We start from the raw sequence: 26,456 nt of genomic DNA on the forward strand, positions 1-26,456 counted from the left end.
AAAAGAATTAAAGCAGTGTGGAACCTCACGGCAGAGATAACAGTGGCTTCCAGCTAGTTTCGCAGTGTGCAAAAGAACCGATCATGTGGAAAATGCCTAACCCTGTTTGTCAATGGCTCAGTCAGAACACTTGACTTCAGATGTCAAGAAAGCAGCTCAGCAGGCCCATCATGTTGACCGGGCAGAGAAAGAACCTCGAGCCGGGGTCGGGATCAAAGAATGAACTTCAGAGAGACAAAAAGAAAAAATATAAAAGGTTATATGAGTGAATGTCACTCAGTTTGGCTCTCAGAAATTATTCTTATAACTCTTAAAATCATATTTCCATACTAAATCTATCTAGGAGGAGGGAGGAGAATAACAGCAAAGGAGGCAGAGCAGAGGAAACCACTGTTCTGTTTTAAAAGTTTGAACTGTTGGAAAAAGCAGCAAATGTAAAACTACCCCCACTTCCTCCAACCGTAAAGCCAGAAGCTCTCACAAGACTCCTGGTAGGCAGAAAAGCACCACCTTGGCACGATCTGCTCAATTTGGCAGAATGTAGCCTTGCTCAGTCCCTGTGGATCAAAGGGGAGGAGCGGAGGGAGAGACACGGTCTCCTGATTTAGGTCAAGTCCAAACCTCTTTAGAGGGGCGATCCAAGATAGGGAAAGACACTCAATCTACACAGCAAATATACATTTTTTTTTATCTGTAAAGATAAATATCTTTAAAAAAAATGATGCAAACACATGCCACTCTTACTTTTTAACTTCCATGCATATGCATTATTTACAAATTGAAAAATACATTTTGTCTTTAGTTTTTTTTGGGTGTTTTTTGTGTACAATTCCACTAACGTCTGTAAGCTGAAAAGTCACCTGCTTACAATCAACCTTCAGCAACCCAAACACGAATCTCACCAGACATGGTCAGAATGATTAAAGCCATTTTGAAAACAAAGTCCATTTTCCACACACAAAAAGAGTAAATAAGTCAAACAGAACACGTCCAAAAACAAAACTGATAAGGAGTGAAAAGATTTCTGAGGGCAAGATCTTACAATGCAAGCAAAAGGAAGATATTTTGCCTTTTTGTTGGATTTCTCATTCTTGCGCTTCACCCTGCTAACAATACTGTTGAACATGTATTATTTTATTTAGAATATTCTTACTCTTTCATTGAAATATAATTTCTTATGCTTTTCTTGAAACAAAAATCTGGAAAAAATTATGCAATGCAGGGCAGTTTGCCAGGGAGGAGGCAGCGGAGGTCTGTGCTGCTCATTTGTCATTGCATCAGTGCTCTAGTGGGTGGAGTTTGTCTCCAAGAGTCTGTGATGTGTAGCCTCAATCCTCGATGTATTCCCACAGGTCTTTGTCATAGCCTTCATGTACGTGTTGCAGCAGCACTCTCCGTCTGCTCTCACAGTATCTGCACACAAGAGGACTGTTATAAACAAAGGCTGCGTTTACACTAGGCATTAACATGTGATCACCGTGATCTGATCAAGCAGATCGGATCATCAGTCAATCAGAACACGACGCGTTTACACTTGGCAACATCAACTGACTTTTCTATCTGGATAACCAATCGAATTGTCTTTCCTGCGCAATATTTAAATAAGTCTGCAATAGAATTGTCCAGTGCAAACTCAACCCAAATAGGTGGGTTTTTTTTCTTTTCTTTCGACATTTTACAAATCGAAGAGAAATGTAGAGGTCTCACTACTCTCCACACGGGTGTTCTCCGTCTTTTTTTCTGACAGTTTGCGAAAGAGTGGGGGCGCATTTTGCGTGATGTCGACCTGCAAATGCAGACACTGGATTGCATTTACATTACACTGAGATCCGATCACAATGCGTCCTCGACTACCTCTGGCCCAGGACACGCTGATCTAATAATATTCCGATCAGAAGTGCGTTTGCACTTGTCTTTTGAATGTGTATGTGGACAACATCCGGATACAGGTCGCATGTTAATGCCAAGTGTAAATGCAGCCAAAGAGACACATGCACACTTTTCCTGTAAAGTATGGACATGTGGTCAAGCTTGAATCCATGGAAATGCACACTTTGAATGAAATAAATGTTGTTTTATATCAAGGGTTTTTTAAACTGGCCAGGAAGGTCTGTGAAAAATGTAAGAGATTGTTTTCTTTTTTAGGGCCGTCCAAGTTAACTTAAGTAAAGCATTTAAGTAAGTAAAGCTTTATTTTTAAATCTTTAGTTGAGACTTTTTATTTTTTTTGGCCATACAATGAAAGTCAAAGGGAACAGATGATTAATATCTTTTAAAAATATATTTTTCAAAGAAAGTCCTACGGCTTTGGAATGATGTGAAGTTGAGTAAATGATTACCATTTTTATTTTGGGGTAAATTATCCCTTTAAAGAAAATTTGTACACTTGCCTGTATTTATCTTGTACTTTCTGCTTAATGTCCTGCAAAGAATCTTGGGAGATGTCTCGTTCCAGGTATCCAGAGAGAACCTCTGTAGCATTCTCCAGATCTGCCTGGTTATTCTTGGTGCAAACACAGACCACAAAACATTTAAAATGACATTATTCAAGTTTTTACAACAAACTTTTCAAAGCTGATTATCTCTAGTTTACCTCAAAGATGATAGACTGGTTGTTCTTCTTGAGGTAGAATGCAAAGACGTAGGTGAACATGAGTGTGGAGCGGCACTGGCACAGCACGTCCACGGCCTTCTTCAGGAACTGCACCTCGATCCAGGACATGTTGTGCTGCTGCATCTCCTCCATCTTCTGTTTGACCTGGGCATACAGCTTGTGCTCGAAGCGCAGGCTCTGCATGTGGTTCATGTAGCGGTTGCAGTAGAACAGGTACCTCTGCAGGGCTGCTCTAGAGCGCTGAACAACGCGTACGAATATATGAGACTACAACTCCCATGTTCAGCATGAATGGACTGACATTATTTACCTCTTGAGCATCCCGGGCTGCCTTGGCATCATCCTCGTTATAACGATTACAGTTGTACCTTCAGTAAGAATACATTCAAGAAATAGTTCAATTAGACAATAATGTTTTAGACATCAATAAACAAATGTAAAAAAAAAAAAAAAAAACATTATAAAAGGAGGTTACAGGGGATTGCCAATTGGGAGCAAATTTGATTAGTTTTGTGATAATGACAAATTGATATTAACTGCACCCATAGGTGTAATTAAACTTTAACAATTTTTTTTTATCATTTATTATAATTCCATGTAAAATTTGAATGTTTTCATTGAAATTATTTTACATTAAGCTCTATTATTCATATTAAATGATATCCTGCCTTTTGTTTTGTTTGTTTTTTTTACGCCATGTTAGCATCGGGACTATTTACATAGCAAAAACAATGTCAACATCATAATTCATAACATTTAAAATTATTATAAAAAACGTTTTAACTTGACATAACAAAAAATGCATTTAGGTGATACATAACGAAATATTCCACTTCAACATCTTTCTGATTAAAAGCGTTTTCTGGCAGTATTATAAAAATTACAGTTCAAAAGGATATGTTCATATCCTGCCTTTTACAGGATATTTAATATTAGCTTTTCTGTATATACTATATATAAAAAAGTCTCATTACTATCTTTTCAGATATCTGGCAACTTTTCACTCATGAAGGGAACACGTTCGTGTGAGACCAAGTTTCAGAAAGGAATGGAAAGACAGCAGTACGTATATGTCGATTGGCCAGGAGTTATTTAATAAAGTGGTTTGAATTTAACACCTTGTAGACTCTGCGTTTTTCATATTTGTTATTCCGTCATATATGCTTAAGTTTTCTGCATCATCAAAATGTGATCATTAAGTTGAGAGATGACATATCGAATCAATGAAAGTGATTATTAGCTGGTTCCGATCAGTGGCTAACCGTTAGGATTCGTAGAAACGAAAGGTTTTCTGGATCTGTATTTGACCTCAAAGCATAAGTTGATCAGGTTGGAAGTCACTGCAATCCTTGCAGATACATACTCAGGGGTGCACATCATTTTTTCAGGCTGATTCTCATAAGAGAAATTGGAGATTTGGTTTGGTCCTCACACTGCATATAGTGTGACCCATTAAATATAACTATAAAAAATTAATTAATAATAGTTATAATATTATTGCACTATTTATTTAGTTTTTAAAAAAATTAATAATAGTAAATAAACTAAATAATAGTGTGTGATAATATTATAAAAAAATAAAAGGCAGTCCTAGCATTAAATACAAATACATTTATTTTATAGTAAACTTAACAATAAAATGCTAATATTTACTACTACTTTCTTTGTTTGCCTCTTTAAGAAGAATCCCTTTATGTATTCCCAATTTTATGTCGCTTTGGATAAAAGCATCTAAAAACTAGATAAAAAAGTTTGTCAAGACAAACTTTAAGTTGGCTTGAGAAAGCCTGACCAGAAAGTTTGAAAAGTTTAAAACGTTTAGAAAGTTTGAAAATGGGAAAAGTTTAAAAAGATTTAAAAGTTTGAAAAGCTTAAGTTTAAAAAAGAAATGATTAACATATTGCTAGCATTACAAGCAAGTGACTACCATGTCATTAGCATGATTAGCAAAGTTGCTAGCATGTTGGTAGCATGATTAGCATGTGACTAGCATTTAGTTCGCATAATTACCACGGTATCTAGCATGTCACTAGCATGATTAGCAAGTGACTAGCATGTAGCTAGCATGATTAGCAAGTTACTAGCATGTCGCTAGCATGTTTCTAGCATTATTAGCATGTTGCTAGCATGTTCCTAGCATGTTTCTACCATTATTAGCATGTTGCTAGCATGTTTCTAGCATGATTAGCATTTTGCTGGCACGTTGCTAGCATGATAAGCATGATTAACATGTTGCTAGCATGTTTCTAGCATGATTAGCAAGTGACTGGCATGTTTGTAGCATGATTAGCAAGTGACTAGCATGTCGCTAGCATGTTACTAGCATGTTCCTAGCATGATTAGCATGTTGCTAGCATGTTGCTAGAATGTTGCTAGAATGTCGCTAGCATGATTAGCATGTTTCTAGCATGATTAGCATCTTGCTAGTATGTCGCTAACATGTCTCTATCATGATTAGCATGTTACTAGCATGTTTCTAGCATGATTAGCAAGTGACTAGCATGTTGCTAGCATGTTTGTAGCATGATAAGCAAGTGACTAGCATGTCGTTACCATGTTTACTAGCATGTTCATAGCATGTTTCTAGCATGATTAGCATGTTGCTAGCATGTTTCTAGCATGATTAGCATGTTGCTAGGACATCTTTAGCACGTCGCTACCATGTTGCTACCATGTTTCTAGCATGATTAACATGTTGCTAGCATGTTTGTAGCATGATTAGCAAGTGACTAGCATGTCGCTAGCATGTTTCTAGCATTATTAGCATGTTGTTAGCATGTCGCTAACCTGTTTCTAGCATGATTATCATGCGACCATCATGTTCCTAGCATGATTAGCATGTTGCTAGCATGTTTCTAGCATGATTAGCCTTTTTGCTAGCATGTCGCTAGCATGTTGCTGGCATGATTAGCATGTTGCTAGCATGTTTCTCGCATGACGCTAACATGTTGCTAGCATGATTCGCATGTTACTAGCATGTTTCTAACATGATTAGCATGTTACTAGTATGTCGCTAACATGTTTCTAGCATGATTATCATGCGACTAGCATGTTGCTAGCATGTTTCTAGTATGATTAGCATGTTGCTAGCATGTCGCTAGCATGTTTTTAGCATGATTAGTATGCGACTAACATGTTGTTAGCATGATTAGCATGTGACTAGCATGTTGCTAGCTTGATCAGCAAAGTTACTAGCATGTTGCTAGCATGACTAGCATGTTGTTAGCATGACTAGCAAGTGACTAGCATGTTTCTATGCTAATCCAGGTAAAACCAGTTGATGCAGTTAGAAACCAGCTTAGGACAGCGTGACAGTGGCTAAAACCACTTTAGAACCATGTTAAAAGCAAGTTACTAACATGTTGTTAACATGTTTCTATGATAATCCAGCTAAAACCAGTTGATTAAGTAAAGAAAACCAGCTAAGACCACAAGGCCAGCGTGACAGTGGCCAAAACCACTTTAAACCATGTTAAAAGCATGTTTCTAGTCTGATTAGTGAGTAACTAGCATGTTGTTTTCATTTTTCTATACTAAACCAGCTAAAACCAGTTGATTCAGTAAAGAAAACCAGCTAAAACCAACTAAGACCACATAAGGCCAGCGTGACAGTGGCCAAAACACCTGGTTTTAGCTGTATTCTCAGTAGAGTTTTTAAGGTTTGGTATGGTAGTAGACAGCTTAAATACATTATAATTCTTATTTTGTAAAAGTTTGTACCCCCTCAATGAAAGTCTATGGGATTTAAGATGGTTTTGGTAGTCTCAGGAGGAGACAGTGTTTAAAATTTGGCTCAGAAGAATAACATTAATAAGATTAAATAGTAGATCAGTAAGTTGGCTTTTTCAAGCCAACTTAATAAATAAATAAAAGCGTTTTCAACATATTCAAACGTAAAATCAGCAGGCTTTTATTTTGGCAGGTTGCCGGCAAGTAAGTATACGTGTTCTGGATTTAGCGCTGCTGATTAAAGAGCGTCAGTGGATGAACGTCACAGTTTTGCATTGTGCTTTGAAAACGGCATGGCATAGCCTAGATTTATGCCTTCAGGTTGAAAATAAAACGTATATAGTACAGTTTGTGATCTAAAGTGGTAATTGTGTATTAACAGCTGTCAATCATGTCGATATGCAAATGCGCTGTCAGAACATTTATATAATGCATTTTTTATTTTGGTCGCGCATGCGGACCACTTATGTGCACCCCTGTACATACTTCAAAATTCATACATTTTCAGCTGTTAATATGAAGTCTTTACAACCTTAAACAACCAAACACCTGGACCTACCAAGCAGAGCCATGTGGCTCCCAGGGCCCCAGGCAAACCCAGCAGAATTCTGCTTTGCAGTTCTGGTTCCGACACACCATATGGTTGCAGCCACCATCCTTCTCTATGGTGACGTGGCATTTTGGACATTCCTGCAACACAATAGGAAGAAAGTTATTCTTCTGGGTTATCGGAAGAAACGGGAAAAATGTACCACATCAACATGAGTTTTACCACTGACCTTTGTATTTGCTGCAATCCAGTTTGATGTCTCACTGTCATCATCACATTTTTTAATCCATTTCCTTAACCACTGGGAACGAGAGGTAAAATAGCATCAGAGGACAAACAGGAAACAATTCACCATAGCAAATAGGACAACTGAAAAGTAAGGTACACAAGATATAGTATTATATAAAAACGTGCAAGAGCATGTGCTTATGAACGGTTAAAGGTTCTCTCTCAGTGGAAGATTATTGTAATGCCCATACGAGAAGCACAAGGGACAAGAAGCTTCCATTGTTTTTGCCAAGACTACCCCCACAATAACAAGACGAGTCTCTGAAGAGCCTCTAAATGCTGAGAGTAGGAGAGGTGGCAGTCTGCTAGCTTTCTTTGTTCAGACAGAAAAACACTTGCCATACCAAATCAACATGTTCCCTTGCTTTCTAATGAAATTACAACACTTTAAATGTGCATTAGTTTTTTTCAGAGCTGTCCTTGACATATTTTAGAATGGGTGTCTATTAATGGGGCATTCTACTCATTTTGCCACAGTATTATGGGTGTTATGCGCTTAAATGGTTTTGAGTTTCCTATCAATGTAGTGAAATTAAATAAATAACAGTATTTATGGAAAAGTATGATCCAGGTTGGTCAGCCAGAAATAACAGCCAAAACAGTGCTTAACTGTGAAAAACACAGAAGGCATTGTTGACAATGAAAAGCTTCAAACATTATGTACAATAACACAAAGCCATGACTCGACATATTTATATATAAACACTGATAGCAACGTTGTGCAATTCTAGTTGGTCTTAAAGTTTTGAAAACATGAAATGTTGCCTCAACACACCTTACACTTCACTGGATCGTGCCAATTTTCTCCACAGTTGAAGCTGCGAAATAATATAAAACATATTAGCATTCTCTCATCAAGCACAAATATCATGAACACAAAAAACACTTGATCTCTTCAAAATTATATAATATATACAATATAATAATATTATTTCACAATATTACCTTTTTTAATGGAATTTGTGATCAAATAAATGCAGCCTTGGTGAGCATAATATATACATACACACACATACATGAAATGACTCTTTGCTCTAATGGCTCTAATGAGTCTTTGCTTCCCAAAATCATCACGTAGCTGTAAAGGTTGGATAAGATTACCAGTGCCATGTAGGGAACATGTCTCCTGGGTTCTAGTGTCACTGGCTTGATCAGGTTTTCCATGAGCTGGTGGAAGCCCTAAAACTGATCTGAGGTCACTTTCCAAAAGTATCTGATCTCATTGGGAGTTCAGTGTCTTACCAAAACTGCCGACCGCACTTGCACCGTACAGGTTTGGCATCTGGGTACTGTACTTTGACAACGTGATGACAGTCAGGTGCTGGACACCATTTTAACAGTCTGTTACACTGCAGAGGAAGAGAACAGAATAAACCAAATCTACAAACCAAAAATCACAAGTGAAACAACTGAATGCTGATGATTCATTTTTAATCAAGCATTATTTGATTAATGTCTTGCGTTTCAAAAAACTTTAGCTTTTATCTATTTGCAGATTTTAAAAAAATACAGATTTACTACGTGGTATCAGACTTTTCGACCACACTATACAACAGAATGGAATTAACTCATACCTCTACAAAACTATTGGTTATTAAATGCTGGTACTTCAACTTCACTTTTGAATCTGTAATCAGTCGCCTGTTGAAATAATTGAGATATATTTAGTTCACGGAAAAACAGACATCCAATGCTAAAATACTATATTTATTTTCCACCAAAGGCCACAAAGATCAGACCCTGTACCTGCATCACAAAAGCAGCAGGGAGATCAAATGTAGGTTAAGACAGCTGTGCGAATCCCAAATAATCTAACTGAATCGACAGGAGGAGCCGTGTTGTGACTCATACCTCCAGCAAGACAGGGTAACAGCGTGTCCTACTTCTGACTAGGAATAAATTATCAGCTCATCTAAGATAGCCAAAATATACTTAGGACACTGAGCTAAGAATAATTAAATCAATGCTTCACAAGCAATGGTGACGTGAGACAGAGACAAAGACCCTATAAGGGAGTGGAGATCAACTACTCTTAGAAAAATAAAATGGGAGAAATTTTAATGTTATTCTTGAAACAATTTCAATACTGCGACATATACATATATATTAAACCAATTGCCTACATAAAAAGTGTGGCCGCTTGCTTTCCTTAAATAATAATAATAGTTTACTCAAGTCTTTCTACAAATATGCCTTTCTCAAACACTTACATGACTGTGTTGTCATCCACCAAAATATCACAGCTATGCGCAGGACAAGAAATGGTCTAGAATGGAAACAAACAAGCTTGTGTTACAATAGGTCAGAAAAACAGACAAAATGTCAGATGGCACAGAAACAAATCTGCTACTGCCGGTATGAATAGTTCAATACCTAAATATGAAATAGCTGCAACATGTACATCAGCCCATCAGACTGACAGGCTGGTACCTCACGCGTATATGCGTGTGCTCGCCAAAGAGCATTCACAGTGTAAATGCAGTGGCTGCAAATTGTTTAGAATATTAGGCATGCAATATTGACACAGCTATACAATTTTTTTTTAAACAATTAACTTTACAATTACAAACAGATTTAGCAGTTACAGAGTACTTAAGAAGTACTTGAAGGCTACACTACTGTTTAAAAGATTGGGATTAGATCAGTTCATTTTTTTGTTTGTTTAAATGGTTCAATAGATAATAAGTTTATTTAGCAAGGATGCATTTAATTGTGCATTAAAGTGACAGTATACAGATATTTAGGTTACCAAAAATTCCAACAAATGCTATTCTTTTCAACTTTCTATTTATTAAAGAATCCTATAAAAAAAAAGTATCAGTTTCCACAATATGTAAAATAATGTTTTACTGTTTTTAACATTCATTCATTTAAATATTAAATATATTTAATATTTAATTATATCTTTCATAAAAAAAAAAAATCTTACAACCCCAGACTTTTTAAATGTAGTGTATATTATTAATATTGTTTACTAAGGTGTGTTTGTATTAGTTGTTTCCGTGGCATTGTAAATCGCAAAATTTCACTGGTATTAGAAACAATTACTGAAATGTTGGTATCATGACATCAAAGGTTTTATGTACTAAGAAATGGAATACGTACCTGTCCCATTCCTTCCTCTATGATTTTGGTGGTTAAGTAATCACCCCAGCACTGCATGCAGAACTTGTGCCCGCATTCCAGACCAGTGAAGTACTGCAAAAGACCAAACAACACCAAATCCACATTTAGTGAAAGTTACAATTAACAACACAAGCAACTTCTAAAAACAGTGTAGATTACCAATAGTCAATAATAAATGTAATACATTTCTTATTTAAGGTGGATCTTGCAAAAGTGACTCAATAACTCAGTAACACAGGATACAAATAACAAACAGTGAAAAACATTACACCAAAATGAAACCAATCCTAGCTAACAGCTATCCAGTGTTGGGTGCCAATGAAACACAATGAGCCTTGTTCTCTTCAACAGATCGATACAACCAACAAGGCTCAGATAGGAATCTTACAAATCAGTTCTGAGCAGGTGACAGAAGAGTCAGCCGTAGTGATAATCTACCGCTCCTACAAAGCATCCCTTTGTCATGCGTTTTATAGTCTCAGGCCCCCCGGTAGGAAATGCCTGGTTCTCTTTCTCGGGACAACAGACAACATGCCAAGAACAAATCAGCTTAATATTTGTGGTAGGACAGACGCAAGCAGAGCATTGCTTACAACAATATCTCAAGTAGTTTTAACAGCACTAATGGTATTTAAGGAACATCTCTTGGGAACTGAGTGGTGGTCAGCTTTATGAAGCAACTCATTAGCACTGGGTCAAACTGAATGTCCCAATAAACTGGTACTTTAAATGCATCCACAATCATTAGTCATTAGTTAAGCAGAACTCTTAACATCAAACTTTGCTGTACCGTGTGGCCTCAACGGATCCTTTATTTTAAGCAGACAAGCCGTGAGATTGGGACTTCCTGGTTGACGTTACAGTTAAATAGTTCATAGTCACGATTCAAAGCAACCAATAGAACAGTTTCCAAATCCCTGCTGCTTAATCCAGAGTTTTCTTTCAGACCGTTGTTGGCTCTCATGACAAAGCTGATCAAAACAATACATGCATGCATGCCATACTTAATCTATCCTTTCACTGACACACACACACATTTCTCAAGGTTCCCTGCAAATCCGAAGACCCGCCTGTTGCTCTCCTCAGTTGCATGGTATACAATGGGAGTAATCCAGCGAAGAGATTACTGGTGAAAGGAGCTCATTAGAAATCCTTCCTGCCAACTTGAGACACTGTAGCGTGTAGCACAGATTAGCAAACATGAAAACACAGATATGTCAAAATAATACTGCATACCACTTTCACATATCCCACAACGCAACAGCATCCCGTCCAAGCTGTAAACAATCTGTTCACCCTGCCAAGCGATTCAACAGATTCACTGAAATAACCAGGCACAGACTGAATCTGCAGACATTGCATCTAATGCGCTGATTTTCTGAGGAAACATACAGAATTCTGTAGAATGGGTGCAATACACTAAATACACTACAGTATAATTTGGGGTCTGTACATTTTTTTAGAAACATATGCAAGGATGCATTAAATTAATTGAAAATAACAGTTGCCAAAAAATTATTTTTAATTGTTGCAAACAATCTATTTCAAATAAGTGCTGTTCTTTTAAACTTTTAAAGCATTAGAACGGTTTTCGAATGTGAAAATAGAAAGAAAATATTCTTGACCATATAATCAGCGTGTTAGAAGGATCATGTTACACTAAAAGTCAGCTGTGCCATCAAATTAATAAATTACATTTTAAGAGCAGATTACGTTAGAAAATGATTATGACAGCACAGAATCAGCGAATCTAACCTAATAACACTGCACAATATTACTGTTACTATAATGTATTCTTGATCAAATAAATGCAGCCTTGGTGAGCATAAGATACCCCAAATGTTTGAACAGTAGGATATGTAAATGGAAATGAGAGTACTAAACTTTTTATTGGCTGAAAGTATAATCAAAATATCCAAAATGTCCAATAAAGAGCATTCCAAGGAAAGTGAATGTGCAAAACTACTGTGAACGACGGGCACAGATTCCGTCTGAGCCTGCTAATAAGCTATCAGCAAAGCAGCCATGTAAATGGATTAACCACCAGAGGCAACGAAAGCGATTCGGCTGGGGGGCACTGACCGAGTTAGGATAGTTGAGATAGCAGATCTGACATGGCATGTCCTGTGCCGACGATCTTGTGTTCATGAGACGTGTCCGAGACTTCTTGCTGGGGTTTATAACGTGACACTCTGAAAATAGCTTGTCCAGGTTACCATCAAAGTACCTGCAAAGAGATAAACAGTAGATTTTTCTCAAAATTTGATGGTTCAGTATTGAATAAAGACAGGTGCTATCTGACTAGTAATAATTTGGTGGAAGGAAATAAAACGCAGAGAACAGTTACCTTTCCATCAGCTTTTCTTTGTCCCAGTTAAAATGACTAAGTAATATTCTAGTGATAGTAGCAGGATTCTGTAACGAGAGATACAAGAGAGGCATAAATCTTTTAATACGTCCAAAAAAATATTATCATTTAAAATATAATAAATTTTAGTATGACCACTTATTCTTTTAAATATTTTAATATGTACAGGTCAGAATAAGTATGTTGTTTCGTTTGTACATAAATATATCTGTTATGCTGAATGATGATGGAACATTATTTCACCCATGTTTTGATGTTGTGTTTAGTTTTTCCCAAAAGTCATTTGAAGCGATTAATTAGGCACTTTACTTGCATTTAATATGCTTTCTGTGTATATAAAATCACTCTTGTAAACTTTATTTGATGCGGTAACCAAAACGGTCTTTCACCTATACACACACATACAATTATACCTCTGACTACCATAACACAGAACAGAAAATATTAATAAACTACAAATTCAAATAATATCTACTTAATGGGTAAAATCACCTTTCATTTTTATTTTTCACTTAAATTATGGCTAGATTCATAACTTGTTAGGAAACTCTTGATATTAATTACCGCCATTATTATTATATTGTGACAAATTACTAATTAAAGCCTAAATAACTGCTAGCTGATGTCATGAACAACATCACTCCAAAGATTTCCACTGTCTTTACACAACACGGGTCATCCTTGCCCGTCAGGGAGAGAAAGCCTGAATTACAGTACTCCAAAAAGGTTATGTGCGCTGACATGTCAATGGAGCATACTGGCAGTTCAGTTCAGAGGGATGCTGGGATACGGGAGTCGTGACCACCATAACCTTCTGGATTTGCAACCACCCTAACTTGACGTTACTTAACTAAAGCAAGGTCGTCTTTCCGTTCTGTTGAAAATGTAAGGTAGGTCTTCTAGAGCAAGCTTGAACTGTACTGGGACAAACACAAAGCAGATCCTCTTCAAATAGAAATATACACACGGATGAAGTGAGCCACAGCATTAATCACATCAACTTATCACAGTAACAGCATGTGAACATAAAATGCATTTACTGACGGTACAGAACGAGGAAATCTAATAAATTAGCACAAAATCTGGAAATTAACCAGCATAAACAAAAAACTGCAGGAGGCAGAGTGAGATGCAGAGCTCCAGGAGACAGCTAATACTCCTAACAGCCTGTGGCTATGACACTCCAGCAGAAAGCAAACATAGATCATTACTCAAATTCACTTTGATAGGCTATTTTTGTGCTGTTTAATCAAACATAAACCATGATGAAGCATAGGCTCCGCCATGTTGTTGTCGGGAGCAACTAGGTAACGTTAACTCTCACATGCTAACGCGATATAACCTATATCCCTGCTTAATAGACGCTTAAGAAAACACCTTTCTTCTCTATCAGACTAGCAACAACCTGCCCTGAAAACCTATTAAACATATGAACACGTCGCAATGTAGTCTCTGGTTTACTTAAATTGGCGTTGTATGCTCGTGGTTAGCTTACTAAGCTAGTGTGAACAGGAACAAGGGGCTATAATAAAAATGGAGTGATTTACAATATTACTATTTTACTTTATACGTGACGTGGGTTGTCATATGTTGAGATGCAAACATTTTGGCAATACAAATTTAGTTTTGTTTAAGTAAAGCGCATTCGTCGGTCTGGTTTTGTATGCAGGTGAACTAGAAGCTAGTTAAGCATCTTATGTCATTACTGGATGTGTTAAGGAAAAAAGCTAAGCTGACGCAAACCTTCTCCTTGGTATCTGTAATCATGACCATATATTTATCTTGTTGACGTAACGTCATTAACGATGGTTTTAAAATCAGCTTGGTTCAAAAGACAGCTGATGCATTTTTGACGTATCTCGTGTTGTCAAAGGGAGGCAAAGTTTCCCAGAGCAACGTAAAAATCTCCTCTTTTGTTATAACGGGTAATCCAGGGTGATCTGAGCTCGGGGGAATCCTTAAAAACACTTACCTGGATGACCTCATTGACCTCCCTGATACACTCCACCATATGCTGCAGGATCTGTTCGGCGGTTAGAACTTCAAAGCGGTAGTCTTCCTCATCCTGACCGGGCCCGAGGCCGCTGCCTCCCGTCTCCCCGCAGTCGTCTCGCTCTCCGCCGGCCACAACGGGATCAACCAACTCCACCTCGCCAAGCTCAAGGGTGTCGTCCGCGGTCTCCTCTTCGCCGCTGTCTTCGCTGCACTCCTCTTCCTCGTCGTCGAATTCGTAATTGTAACCCTCGTCCGAGTCCATGACTGGGCTGCGTTTAATGTAGCGACACGCCAAGTGGGATATGTTTGACGTGTTTTATCTGGCAGACAGAACAGAACCAGACGAGAATGCTTCTTTAGCTTGCTAGCATTCCAGGTTTTCTAGCAGCATAGAAAACAACAACAGAGGACCAACGCTGCTGCTGCTGCTGGGCCAACAAAGAGACGCAGCGTCACGGATCGGGCAGACGCTGGGTGACGTCGTGTGCGTGACACAAAACAAGACTTGCTACAGCTGTTAATACTATTTAGTAAACATAACATATAAGACAAAAATAGCCATTTTACAAACCAAATTTCACACATTTTATAAATCAAGTAGCATTACAAGAAAACTTAAAGGAAAAACAATTACTCTCTGTATTGTGGCTTTGTATAAAATATTTACATCTGTGTTGTGTTGTTTTGGCATAAGTTTTTTCTCTACTTCCTCTTTTTATTATTTATGTATTATTATTATTATTATTATTATTCATTTGTCCTGTACTTTATTGCAGTTTTACATATTTAAAAAAATGTTTTTAAAAAAGGTTCCCTCAAAACAGTTTAGGGAAAGGAACCCTATTTGTATGGATTTTGGTTCACATTGTACATGCCCTTACACAACTGTTGAACAGAAGAACATAGTGTCTTAATAATACAATAGAGATAGATAGATAGATAGATAGATAGATAGATAGATAGATAGATAGATAGATAGATAGATAGATAGATAGATAGATAGATGGATGGATGGATGGATGGATGGATGGATGGATGGATGGATAGATGGATATAGTCTTGGCAAAGTATGCAATTCTGTCAAATTTAAAAACTTACCGCCTGACTTACTGAAAGCTAATTTAATAGAAAAGGCTAAATTTACAACTAAATCTAAAGCCTATATTATTGTCTGGAAAATCCTTCTCGCTGTGCTTGCTTTGTCGAGTAACTCAAAGAGGCGGAACCGAATAAAAGGAACGTGTTTTCTACCGAGCACATTTCGAACAAGTACGCGTTCTCTCGTTGCCGTGGCAGCAGCGACTTCAGGAAGAACGTTTGAGCGATTAATGATGGATGCTCGACAGATAGGTAATTAATTGTTTAAAATTATTCATAAACTTTTGAATTGAAAATGAATCCTTGACCACATATCCAGTCGTTTGATTGTGCACTACCGTCCTGGCTTCTTTAAATCTCCATGGGCCAACCATGCACCTGCACTTCTAGCAGCTAGCTTACGGATATCTGGCGGACTAGTTTCATAATTTTGATCGGATCTAATTAAAAATGCTAGCTTTTTATGTTTTTGCGACCTTATTTAAACACCTCTATCTGCACTTTCTATAAAAAACTAAAGATCTGCTCGGTGGCAACGAGAACATAGTTGAAATGCAGAATTTGGAAGGAGAAGACTTTGCTGTTTCTAAGTAAGTTTGTTTTCTTTAGTGAAAATAATGGTTGGAACTTTATAGAATATACACTTTTTCTTCTGTTATCTGTAATATTTTGCCTCTTCAGATCATCGGATGCTGATGCAGAATTTGACATGGTTATCGGGAACATCGAGGATATTATAATGGGTATTCATATGTCTATTATTCTATTAAATCACCCACAGTAACTTATGACAACAACTGTTCATCTTTAATATAAGGTTTCAGTATTCATCTATAATAAGTGTGAATATCACATAATCTGTCAAGAACATGTCCCAGGTCATTTAGGTGGAAAATGTACTAAATATTAATTGTTTTAATTTGTGTATGCAAAACGTAATTTCTTTTTCTTTATTTATTTTCTCATGGTTTGGGATGAAACGAGACCTGGACATGCATTCATGCAATCCCCCATCCGAATTATAACTGACAAATGTGATTTTCTTCACAGAGGATGAATTCCAACATCTCCAGCAGTCTTTCATGGAGAAATATTACCTTGAGTTTGATGACTCTGAAGAAAACAAGCTCAGCTATACACCTATTTTTAATGAATATGTATGTAGTACTTTAAGCTTTGTTTTATCACGTTCATGTAAGATGGAAATACTGCATTTAACTGTCATCTACTAAATTTTGCTATCATAGATTGAAATCCTAGAAAAACATCTGGAGCAGCAGTTGTTGGAGCGAATTCCTGGATTCAATATGGATGTCTTCACCCATTCACTCAAGTATGCTACATGAATCTCATTTTCTGGGCCTGAGTATAGTACTCTGGCTTGACGGTGACTGACAGTATTTCTTTTACACTGACAATATCATGAATACTGTTAAATATACAAAAAAATAAACAGTACAGACAATAGCAATTCATAAGTCATCAGTATAAAACAGGGATGCTACAGATCCTCAAATATGATCATCCTCGTATAAGGGGCCCCTTCTTAAAATTTAGATGGCAGCTAGCAGAGCTGGGTAGTAACTACCAGATCCAAATATGGAGTACTTTTAATTATATTAAACATCATTTTAAAATACTCTGAATCAGAATACAGTTACTTTTTTTATTAATTACATGATTACATATATACACAATAGCAATAAATAGTTCATAACTTCTTGATTCCTCTTTTTCATCTGTTAAATGTACCTTTCTAAAATTGCTTACCACTTATGTACACTCGGAAAGTCTTCCTGTTTTGTGAACATTCACACAAAGACCAGTCATTACTCAGGTTGCTACACAGCATTTGACCACTGGCTTTACAAAAATATTTTTTTTCAGTGTTTCAACATTGCATCAACTACTGAACACCTAGATTTTTATTTTGAATTATCATGCAGTAGGTTATTTAATAATGTATTACAATGTCTTTGGAAGTTTTTGTTTTGTGTGTTTTAAAAAATTAGTAAAAAAAAAAAAAAAAAATATATATATATATATATATATATATATATATATATATATATATATATATATAGATAGATAGATAGATAGATAGATAGATAGATAGATAGATGGATAGATAGATTTTAAAATAAATATTTTTATATTTTCAAGGTTTTTGGTTAAAGGTCACATGACATGTGGTAAACAACGGTTTTATTTTTGTTGATGTTATTTTAAGATTATTTATTTTAATTTGCCAATTTTTATGATTTAATTCATTATTAGCTTTTCATTAAACTCACAAACCCCCTGCAGTTCTTTTACTAACCCCAGTTTGGAAAACGTTGATTTAATTATTTTCTTACTCTTTGTATTTATATCAATATGCTACAAGATTATCCTATTTAAATTAATGTGTTAAACGAGTTAGGTTAAAAGTAATCTAAAATTAATAAAAAAAAGTAAATATTACCAGAAATGTGTAATGTAATGGATTATGTTGCTAACTACAATTTTTATGTAATTGTTAAACCGTAAGGGACTACAATTTCTAGTAATCTACCCAGCTCTGGCAGCTATATATTTTCACATACAAAAACCCCATTTATACTGTGAAAAAATATATATATTATAAATATGTGTAAAATAATGTATGGAAATAATACGTTTCTATTATGTTACATTATTACCTTTTCTACTCCCATAAGTACTGTTAGTTGTATTATTTATGTATTTATTGATATATTTTTTTAAAACCCTACTCTAAAATGTTATTGTAATACACCTAATTTACCACTAGATGGAGGTACTTACATAAGCTTGTATTTAGAACACTATTTCCTAATTGTGACCTAAATTACTTTTGTTTATTTGGAATCCTTCTTTTCTCAATTAGACAGCACAAAGATGAAGTCTCGGGTGACATACTAGACATGCTGCTCACTTTCACTGACTTTATGGCCTTTAAAGAGATGTTCATTGATTACAGAGCAGTAAGTAAAAATCGATTCTTTGTGTATTGCAAAAAATAGGATTCATAATGTAAAATAATGTGTATTTGGATTATGTTACAGTTCATAGAAAAGCCGTTCTGCCCAGTTAAAATGTAATTCTTGGCTATAATAAAAGAACCAGAAACATCATCACCTACTAAGACAAAACTTTGGCCTATTTTCTACTTTATGAACAGAAGCTATAAACCTGCCATAGTCTGTAGGAGAAACTAATTTGTCCAATTTTTTTTTTTATAGGAAAAGGAGGGTAGAGGATTGGACCTTAGTACTGGCCTGGTGGTGAAGTCTTTAAACTCTGCTTCCGCTTCACCTCTGACCTCCAGCATGACCTCACAATAGAACTGAACCAATGGGCAACACATGATTATTCCCATGTAAAAATTGAAAGATTGAAAATTCCTTTCTGACTCATCCCAAAACAAACAGACACTGTTGTACTAACTTGACAGAAGGGAATCAGTGTTTAACTTAGGTTAATGTTTAGATGTAACATTCAGGTTAACTGTCAGCTCATCCTCTTTAGCAGTATTCATATGATCTGTGACAAAATGCAGACTCAGTCTGGATCAGTCTTTTATATTTTGTTGATCTACAGCTCCAGCAAAACACTTGTTTCTGACCAAACTGATAGTGAGCATAAGCTGCCACTTTATTGCACTTTTTCATATTGAACCCCTTCATTGTAATGGTTAAGTCCTTATACAACATGATGTACCAAAATAATTACTTTCACTTGACAATCATAAAGGGCTTTTCATTACAAGAGTATTACACAATGTTCCTGATATAACAACAGTTCTAAAAGACCCGTTTTTTTATTTACAAGACCGTTTCCCCAGGTAAAATATTACAGAATTAAAAATGTGTATGGTGTTTATACAGTTACCAGAAACAATGCAAATGATCATGCAGTTTTTCATGCTCTTTAATATGATGTGGAGTCCATGTTTTGGATGGCTCTCATATCTATTGAGTGACAATAAGAAGGAAAGATTCAAAATAATACTTGTTTTGTTGATGTATAAATGACAAATTTCAGCCTTTTTACTTCCTTCTTAGAAGAATGTGTTGTTCTTACTAGATGAATGTTGCGTAATTGTGTATATTTGTTCATTATTTGTATATATAGACATATTTGAGTTTGTGTATGAGAGAAATAAATACAGTGGTTCTTTAATTATTTTTTATCAAACCATTTTTATGCTCAAAACAATTAATCAATTACATTCTTAAGCATAACTTCACAATAATGCAAGAACCTCACCACTTAAATACATATTTGCTCAAGTCATTTAGTGTATCTTTTAAAAAAAAATAGTACACAACTGTTTAAAAGTTGGGGCTGGTAAGATTCTTGTATGTTTTTTTTTTTTTTTTAAATCTTTTAATGCTTACTAAGGCTGCATTTATTTGATCAGAAAGTACAGTAAAAATCTATTTTGTATACATTTAGTATTGTATATAAAAATATTGTGAAATGTTACTACAATTTAAAATAGTGTTTCTACTTTAACATTTTAAAATTACATTTTAAGGGTAAGGGTAAAGTTTATTTTATTTTTTTATTTTATTTTTTTTGGAAGCCATACTACATTTATTTTTATTCAGGCCCCTTTGATGAATAAGAAATAGGAAAATTATATATATATATATATATATAAATATATATCTATATAAATAATATATATATATTTTGTAAGATTATAAAAGTCTTTACTGTCACTTTTGATCAATTCAATGCATCCTTGTGTAGTAAAATTATTATTTTTTTCTTTTTAAAAATCTTACTGACCCCACGCCTAATGCACATAAGCATACACACAATGTCCATGTTTTAAACCATCAAGCAATCATGATGGGCACAGTTATACAGAAGGGTTGTCGGACGTTTCTGAAGAGGATTTTCAGCAATGCCAGATAATCTGAGCAATATCCCCTTCGAAGTGTCCTCACATAGTGAATGAGAGTGTTAATCCAAGTATGGTCTACACAGGCACTGTACTCGCCGCTGCGTTTTGCCCTTCACCCCTCCAGTCCAAATAGGCAAAGAAGCTGCTAGCTCCATATAACAGTGTCACCACTATGGCAAAGAACTGCAAGAAAAGATGCATGAAAAAAAATACCGATCTTACATATTGTACTCAAGTATTAGAAGTATGCCATTCACAAAAAAAAAAGTGTTTTATTTTTCCCCTTACAATAAAAGTTAATGGGGTTCAATGTTGTTTTGGACTGTAATGACATCCATTGTATGTGCATGTGCAACTTAAAATATTCTAAATTAATTTTTGTGCTTGAACTGTCCCTTTAAGAATTTAAGAACGTAATCCATAAAGGCATAGTTCACCCAAAAATGAAAATTGACCCCATGATTTACTCACCCTTAAGCCATCATAGGTGTAAATGACATTCCTCTTTTAGGCGAATACAATCACAGTTATATTAAATAATGTCCAGGCGAATCCATTCTTTATAATGAAAGTGGATGGTAGCCCAAAATTTGAAGGCCAACAAATTGCACCCATCCATTATAAAAGAAGTCCACACAGCTCTGGGGGGTTAATAAAGTCCTTCTGAAGCGACACAATGCATTTGTGTAAGAAAAATATCCATATTCACAACTTTATAAATCTTAATCTCTAGCTTCCGCTAACTGACATATGCACGTTTGTCGCATTGTGTTGCTTCAGAAGGCCTTTATAAACCCCCCCAGAGCTGTGTGGACTTCTTTTACAATGGATGGGTGCAATTTTTTGGCCTTCAAATTTTGAGCTACCATCCACTTCCATTATAAAGAATGGATTAGTTTGGACATTATTTAATATAACTGTGATTGAATTCATCTGAAAGAAGAATGTCATATACACCTAGGATGGCTTGAGGGTGAGTAAATCATGGTTGAGTGAACTATCCCTTTAATACAAGTTAAACAACAGATAAATTATTTCAGGGCATATAACTGTTTTACAGGAATGTATTTAGACAGCCATTGAGCAGATATGTAGATTTAAAGATGTTGTAATAATTTAGAAGCGTAAACTGTTGACCTTTACACATGGAGGAGGTATGAACGGTGATTACACTCCTCCACTAAAAGCATTATAGGTTTGTCATGTGCTTGCTGCACAATTTAATCTGGACTGATGTGGTTTTTAAAGCCCTATAAAACACACTTTACTATACAACATTGCTTCTGAACTCATGACAGTTTTAACCATTTACTAAAAGCCTTTTATTTGATCAACAATACTGTATTGAGTTTTTAGTGATGAATAATGCTTTAACCAGATAAATGAAGGCCCTGCCTCAGATTAGATTTTTTGTCTGAAAACATATTGATTAATATTATTAATTATATTTTTTTAAGAAAGCACTATCTACACTACCATTCAAAATTTTGGGGTCAGTAAGATTTCTTGATGTTTTTGAAAGATGTCTCTCGCGCTCACCTAGGTTCATTTATTTGATCAAAAATACAGTAAAATCAGTCAAGATGTCATCAGTTTAAAATAAATATTTTCTATTTTAATCATTTTTAAAATCAGATTTATTTTTGTGATGCCAAAGCCGAATTTTCAGCATCATTGCTCCAGTCTTCAGTGTCACATGATCCTTCAGAAATATTGTAATATGCTGATTTGGGGCTCAAGAAACATTTCCTATTATTATCATGGTTGAAAAGTTTGCCGCTTAATATTTTTCTGGAAACCATAATACATGTTTTTCACGATTCTTTGAGTATTGCTTTCATGAGAAAAATCATACTGCTCCCAAACTTTTAAATGGTAGTTTAAATATTTGTTAATACTTGAGAGCATTGCAGACATTTGAATTGCCTCATCTGGGTGAGCAGTGTGACACAATGCTATTTTCAAAAGGTGTTTCACAGATAAGCCTGACTTTACTTTAGAAATGAGGTAGGATGAACACACCCCTCTCCGCTCATAGTATTTGTGAATGTGTGTAGAGTGTGTTCAGGAGATGTTTTCACTCACTGCAGAAGCTCCCAGATGACCTTGCCACGAAGACCAGTATGGTGGAACAGATACAGCATCTGCCAGAAAAGCAGTTGTGTATAGAACAGCTGCAACTACATAGAACACCATGAGCTACAAGGAGGAATGGAAGACAGAATGACAAATCTGATTTAACTGACAAAGTCACAAATAATATAAGATATCTCCTCTATTAGATGAGTAATCTCTCACCACCAAAGGCAAGGGCACTGAGGGTAAACTCTGATAAAACCTCAGCAACAGCACAACAAACAGGGCAATGCTCAGAAGCCACAGCGTCACGCTGACAAACATCACCCAACCATAAGCAGGAATCGAGGCATAGCTGGTACTGGCGATCAGCGCCCACACCAGTAAACCAGCAATCTGAACAGAAGATGGAGATGATCGTATGTTAAATATTAATGACAAAATACTGCCACTTAAAGAGTTAAAAATGATTCTGTCATCATTTGCTCAACCTCTTACTTACTTTCTCGTAACTTAAGACATATTTTGAAAGTACCCAGTGAAAGTCATTGGCTCCAAAATAGTATTGGACCCTAATGATAAACAAATAAACTACCAATATCCTTTTTTGTGTGTATGTGTGTGTGTGTGTGTGTGTGTGCTACAGCAAAAAAAGACAACTTTACAGATTTGGAAGGACAAAAGTGTGCGTAAATGACAACAGAATTTTTATTTCCTTCCTTCTATTATCCTTCAAGTCGAGAAAAGATTATCACTGAGGCTTTTCTTAACTTCAGGGTGTTATAATTAATTTAGATGGCATTTAACTTGTACAGTTACATACATGAGCTTTAAAATGAAAGTGATGTACGTGTGAATCTTCCTGGTCGTTCTCGTCGGAGACCTAACAATATTTCACATGCAACAGTGTCAACAATTAATGATATTTTTAGCACCCTATGTCCTCAGGAATCTTTTTACATAGTTATAAATAAATAAAAATAAGGTAGCAAATAAACAAACAGATGATGTCAATGGAATTCATTTATACAATGAATATCAAAAGTTCACGATCTATTATTCATCTGATAAAGGCCTCAGGTTTCTGGCTATGTGTCTGTCACAAGATACCTACAAATGTGACTTGCTCCACAGAATAAAGACTAAAACAGACACATCTCAGGTCAAATATTCACTAAAGTTCAGTAAGATTACATTTATATTTACTGATTTAACAATGATGAAATAATGTATTTGTATTGAGGGGAGTCTCACGCAGTTTTTTTTAAGCATAAAACACATGACAAAGCATGGAAAGTGGAATATGCAGTACTATGGTTATTGATCCAATAACCAGTAAGATGATAATACAATACACATAAAAAAATACTGATGTTTATTGAAATTTAATCAGTAATTTATATTACATTTATTTCTATTGTTGGCTCAGTGCAGGAGCAAACTTGATGCACAATATGAACACAACATCTACCTCTATGCAAACCCTACAAGCATAAAACCATCTGCATAATATCCTAGTTGTATGAAAAATTCTGACCATAAACCATGCCGAGACTTTTACAAATCAATACTTACACAGTCTCAGTTTTTCTCATAAACACTGGCAATCTGGCAGTTTTTTTAAACACTTGAATATATGACAAAGCATGGAAAGTGCAATGTACAGTTTTTCCAACTCACAATCTCAGCCAAAAGTAAGATACCAGGAATGCTCTTGATGAAGTCCAAGTCTATCATTGATGGGATTCCATAACTTCTCTGAGGTTCAGTGGAGCTGGTCTGAGTGCTGACCTTCCCAGGAAAATCCGCCATTTCTTCTCAGTATAAAGAGTTGATTATATAAAAATATCTCTTTGAAAAAGAAAAAGGAAATAACACACCTCAGAGGAGACACACCAGAACAGGTAATGCAGGTGTTGTCACTACATAACAACTCTGCTTTTACAGATAAAAGTTTTCGTTCTCTCTCCCACACCCTCCCTCCCTCCCTCCTTCTCCCTACCTTTGTACACCTCTGATGTATTTAAAGTGAGATCATGTTAGGCGTATACATCTGTGTACCTAAGTAATAAATAACTTCAGTAAAAATAATAAAGTGAGAACCCTCTACCTTCCTCTTGTAAAGAAAAAAGGAAACAGCAAGACAATACAAGTCAAAATTGGGGGCTAAAAAGTGTTTAAGAGATTAAAATGTCAGAATCAGAATGTTAGAAGTGACCGAATAGGATATTTTACATGTACATAGACATGACATTTAGTGTAGTTGCACACAAGACATCAGGATATTTCTCAGGATATTAATATATATCATATATATCATCTTTCATCCTTTACTAACCTGCACAACTGTCATTTTTGTACTCCAGTTGTTGACTCAATTCCTCTTTGGCCACTTGTCTGCAGCGACCAAATGTAAAACTTTCAAGTCATGTATTTTTGCTATTTTTGTTGTTTCGGTACTCTACACTCCATGAAGTATAAAACGATCTCTGGTTGCTCCGCTGAGCATGCGTAAGCTGGGAACTGTCATGTTGACCTACTGGAAAAAAAACAAAAAACATGAAAACCCATGTCTCCAGGGGATACTGCTATGGGGGCCAGCCAACACATAGCTCTGGTTGTGTGTTTTTTTGCCCTCTAGTGGTGTGAAAGCAACAATAATATGATCTGGATCTACGGTGGCCGAGAAGTGCAAAACAAATCACAATTACAAAAACAAAATAACAAATCCAAAAACACAACGACAATTCAGAAAACAAAATAACAATTCAAAAAACACAACGACAATTCAGAAAACAAAATAACAATTCAGAAAACACAACGACAATTCAGAAAACACAACGGCAATTCAGAAAACAAAATAACAATTCAGAAAACACAACGACAATTCAGAAAACACAACGACAATTCATACAAAACGGAAAAGGTAGGTATATTTTGAGAACGACATACTTATCGCTGATTGGATGAGACACCTGTCAATCAAAAATAAATTGTGATCAACTTTGTTGAAATCTAATGTTGAATTTTGCTAAAATGGAACACATTAAACGCTACTTTGAAGAAGGACATTCATATGCCGTGATTGTGGACATGCTGGCGACATACCACGACATTAAAATGAGCTTGCGCTCTTTAAAAACACACCTGAAGAATAATGGTATGTTCAGAAGAAAGAACTATTCGCCCATAGACGAAGTAAGGAATGCTATTAGAGCAGAGCTGCGTGGACCAGGACAGTTGTTCGGCTACCGGACAATGTGGTTAGTACTTCTGTGTTTTCTGAATTGTCGTTGTGTTTTCTGAATTGTTATTTTGTTTTCTGAATTGTCGTTGTGTTTTCTGAATTGTTATTTTGTTTTCTGAATTGTCGTTGTGTTTTTTGAATTGTTATTTTGTTTTCTGAATTGTCGTTGTGTTTTTGGATTTATTTTGTTTTTGTAATTGTGATTTGTTTTGCACTTCTCGGCCACCGTAGGATCTCTTTGGGAGGTCTAAACTTGATAGCCTCAGTTCGGAAAGCAATGTAGAAACTGGCATAATGGTAACATTAAAAGCAAATGTAACATCCAGAATCCAAGCTGAGAAAATAGAAATGTGTTATTGTTGTCAATTATTTTTATGCTTTGTACAAAGAACAGATTTTTAATATTTTGATAACATATTCAGCAAATTCAGTTTGCTTTGCAAGTTATTA

General features: G+C 35.7%; 3 protein-coding genes across 3 annotated transcripts; 1 reads left to right on the forward strand and 2 right to left on the reverse strand.

The window, feature by feature from the left end:
- Positions 1-697: 697 nt before the first annotated feature.
- LOC132156168 (E3 ubiquitin-protein ligase arih1) lies at positions 698-15,134 on the reverse strand. Its single transcript, XM_059565061.1, has 14 exons — positions 14,648-15,134; positions 12,655-12,722; positions 12,390-12,534; positions 10,287-10,379; positions 9,392-9,447; positions 8,756-8,822; positions 8,424-8,530; positions 7,957-7,999; positions 7,123-7,194; positions 6,903-7,033; positions 2,925-2,982; positions 2,594-2,854; positions 2,391-2,503; positions 698-1,413 (listed from the first exon to the last, which is right to left on the reverse strand). Exons 1-14 carry the CDS (start codon positions 14,930-14,932, stop codon positions 1,329-1,331), a joined length of 1,584 nt encoding a protein of 527 aa, XP_059421044.1. The 5' UTR covers positions 14,933-15,134; the 3' UTR covers positions 698-1,328.
- A 753-nt stretch (positions 15,135-15,887) lies between these two features.
- Positions 15,888-19,135, forward strand: arl2bp (ADP-ribosylation factor-like 2 binding protein). Its single transcript, XM_059565062.1, has 7 exons — positions 15,888-16,020; positions 16,289-16,358; positions 16,450-16,511; positions 16,819-16,925; positions 17,016-17,101; positions 18,656-18,752; positions 19,011-19,135. The coding sequence occupies exons 1-7, from the start codon at positions 15,999-16,001 to the stop codon at positions 19,110-19,112; spliced, it is 546 nt and encodes a 181-aa protein (XP_059421045.1). The 5' UTR covers positions 15,888-15,998; the 3' UTR covers positions 19,113-19,135.
- Positions 19,136-20,455: 1,320 nt separating this feature from the next.
- Positions 20,456-25,296, reverse strand: LOC132155684 (plasmolipin-like). Its single transcript, XM_059564406.1, has 5 exons — positions 25,098-25,296; positions 24,440-24,610; positions 22,982-23,155; positions 22,769-22,882; positions 20,456-20,866 (listed from the first exon to the last, which is right to left on the reverse strand). The coding sequence occupies exons 2-5, from the start codon at positions 24,569-24,571 to the stop codon at positions 20,759-20,761; spliced, it is 528 nt and encodes a 175-aa protein (XP_059420389.1). The 5' UTR covers positions 24,572-24,610; positions 25,098-25,296; the 3' UTR covers positions 20,456-20,758.
- Between the last annotated feature and the right edge of the window lie 1,160 nt (positions 25,297-26,456).

This window comes from Carassius carassius, chromosome 13, assembly GCF_963082965.1.
Source record: "Carassius carassius chromosome 13, fCarCar2.1, whole genome shotgun sequence".
Taxonomy (NCBI): Eukaryota; Metazoa; Chordata; class Actinopteri; order Cypriniformes; family Cyprinidae; genus Carassius; species Carassius carassius.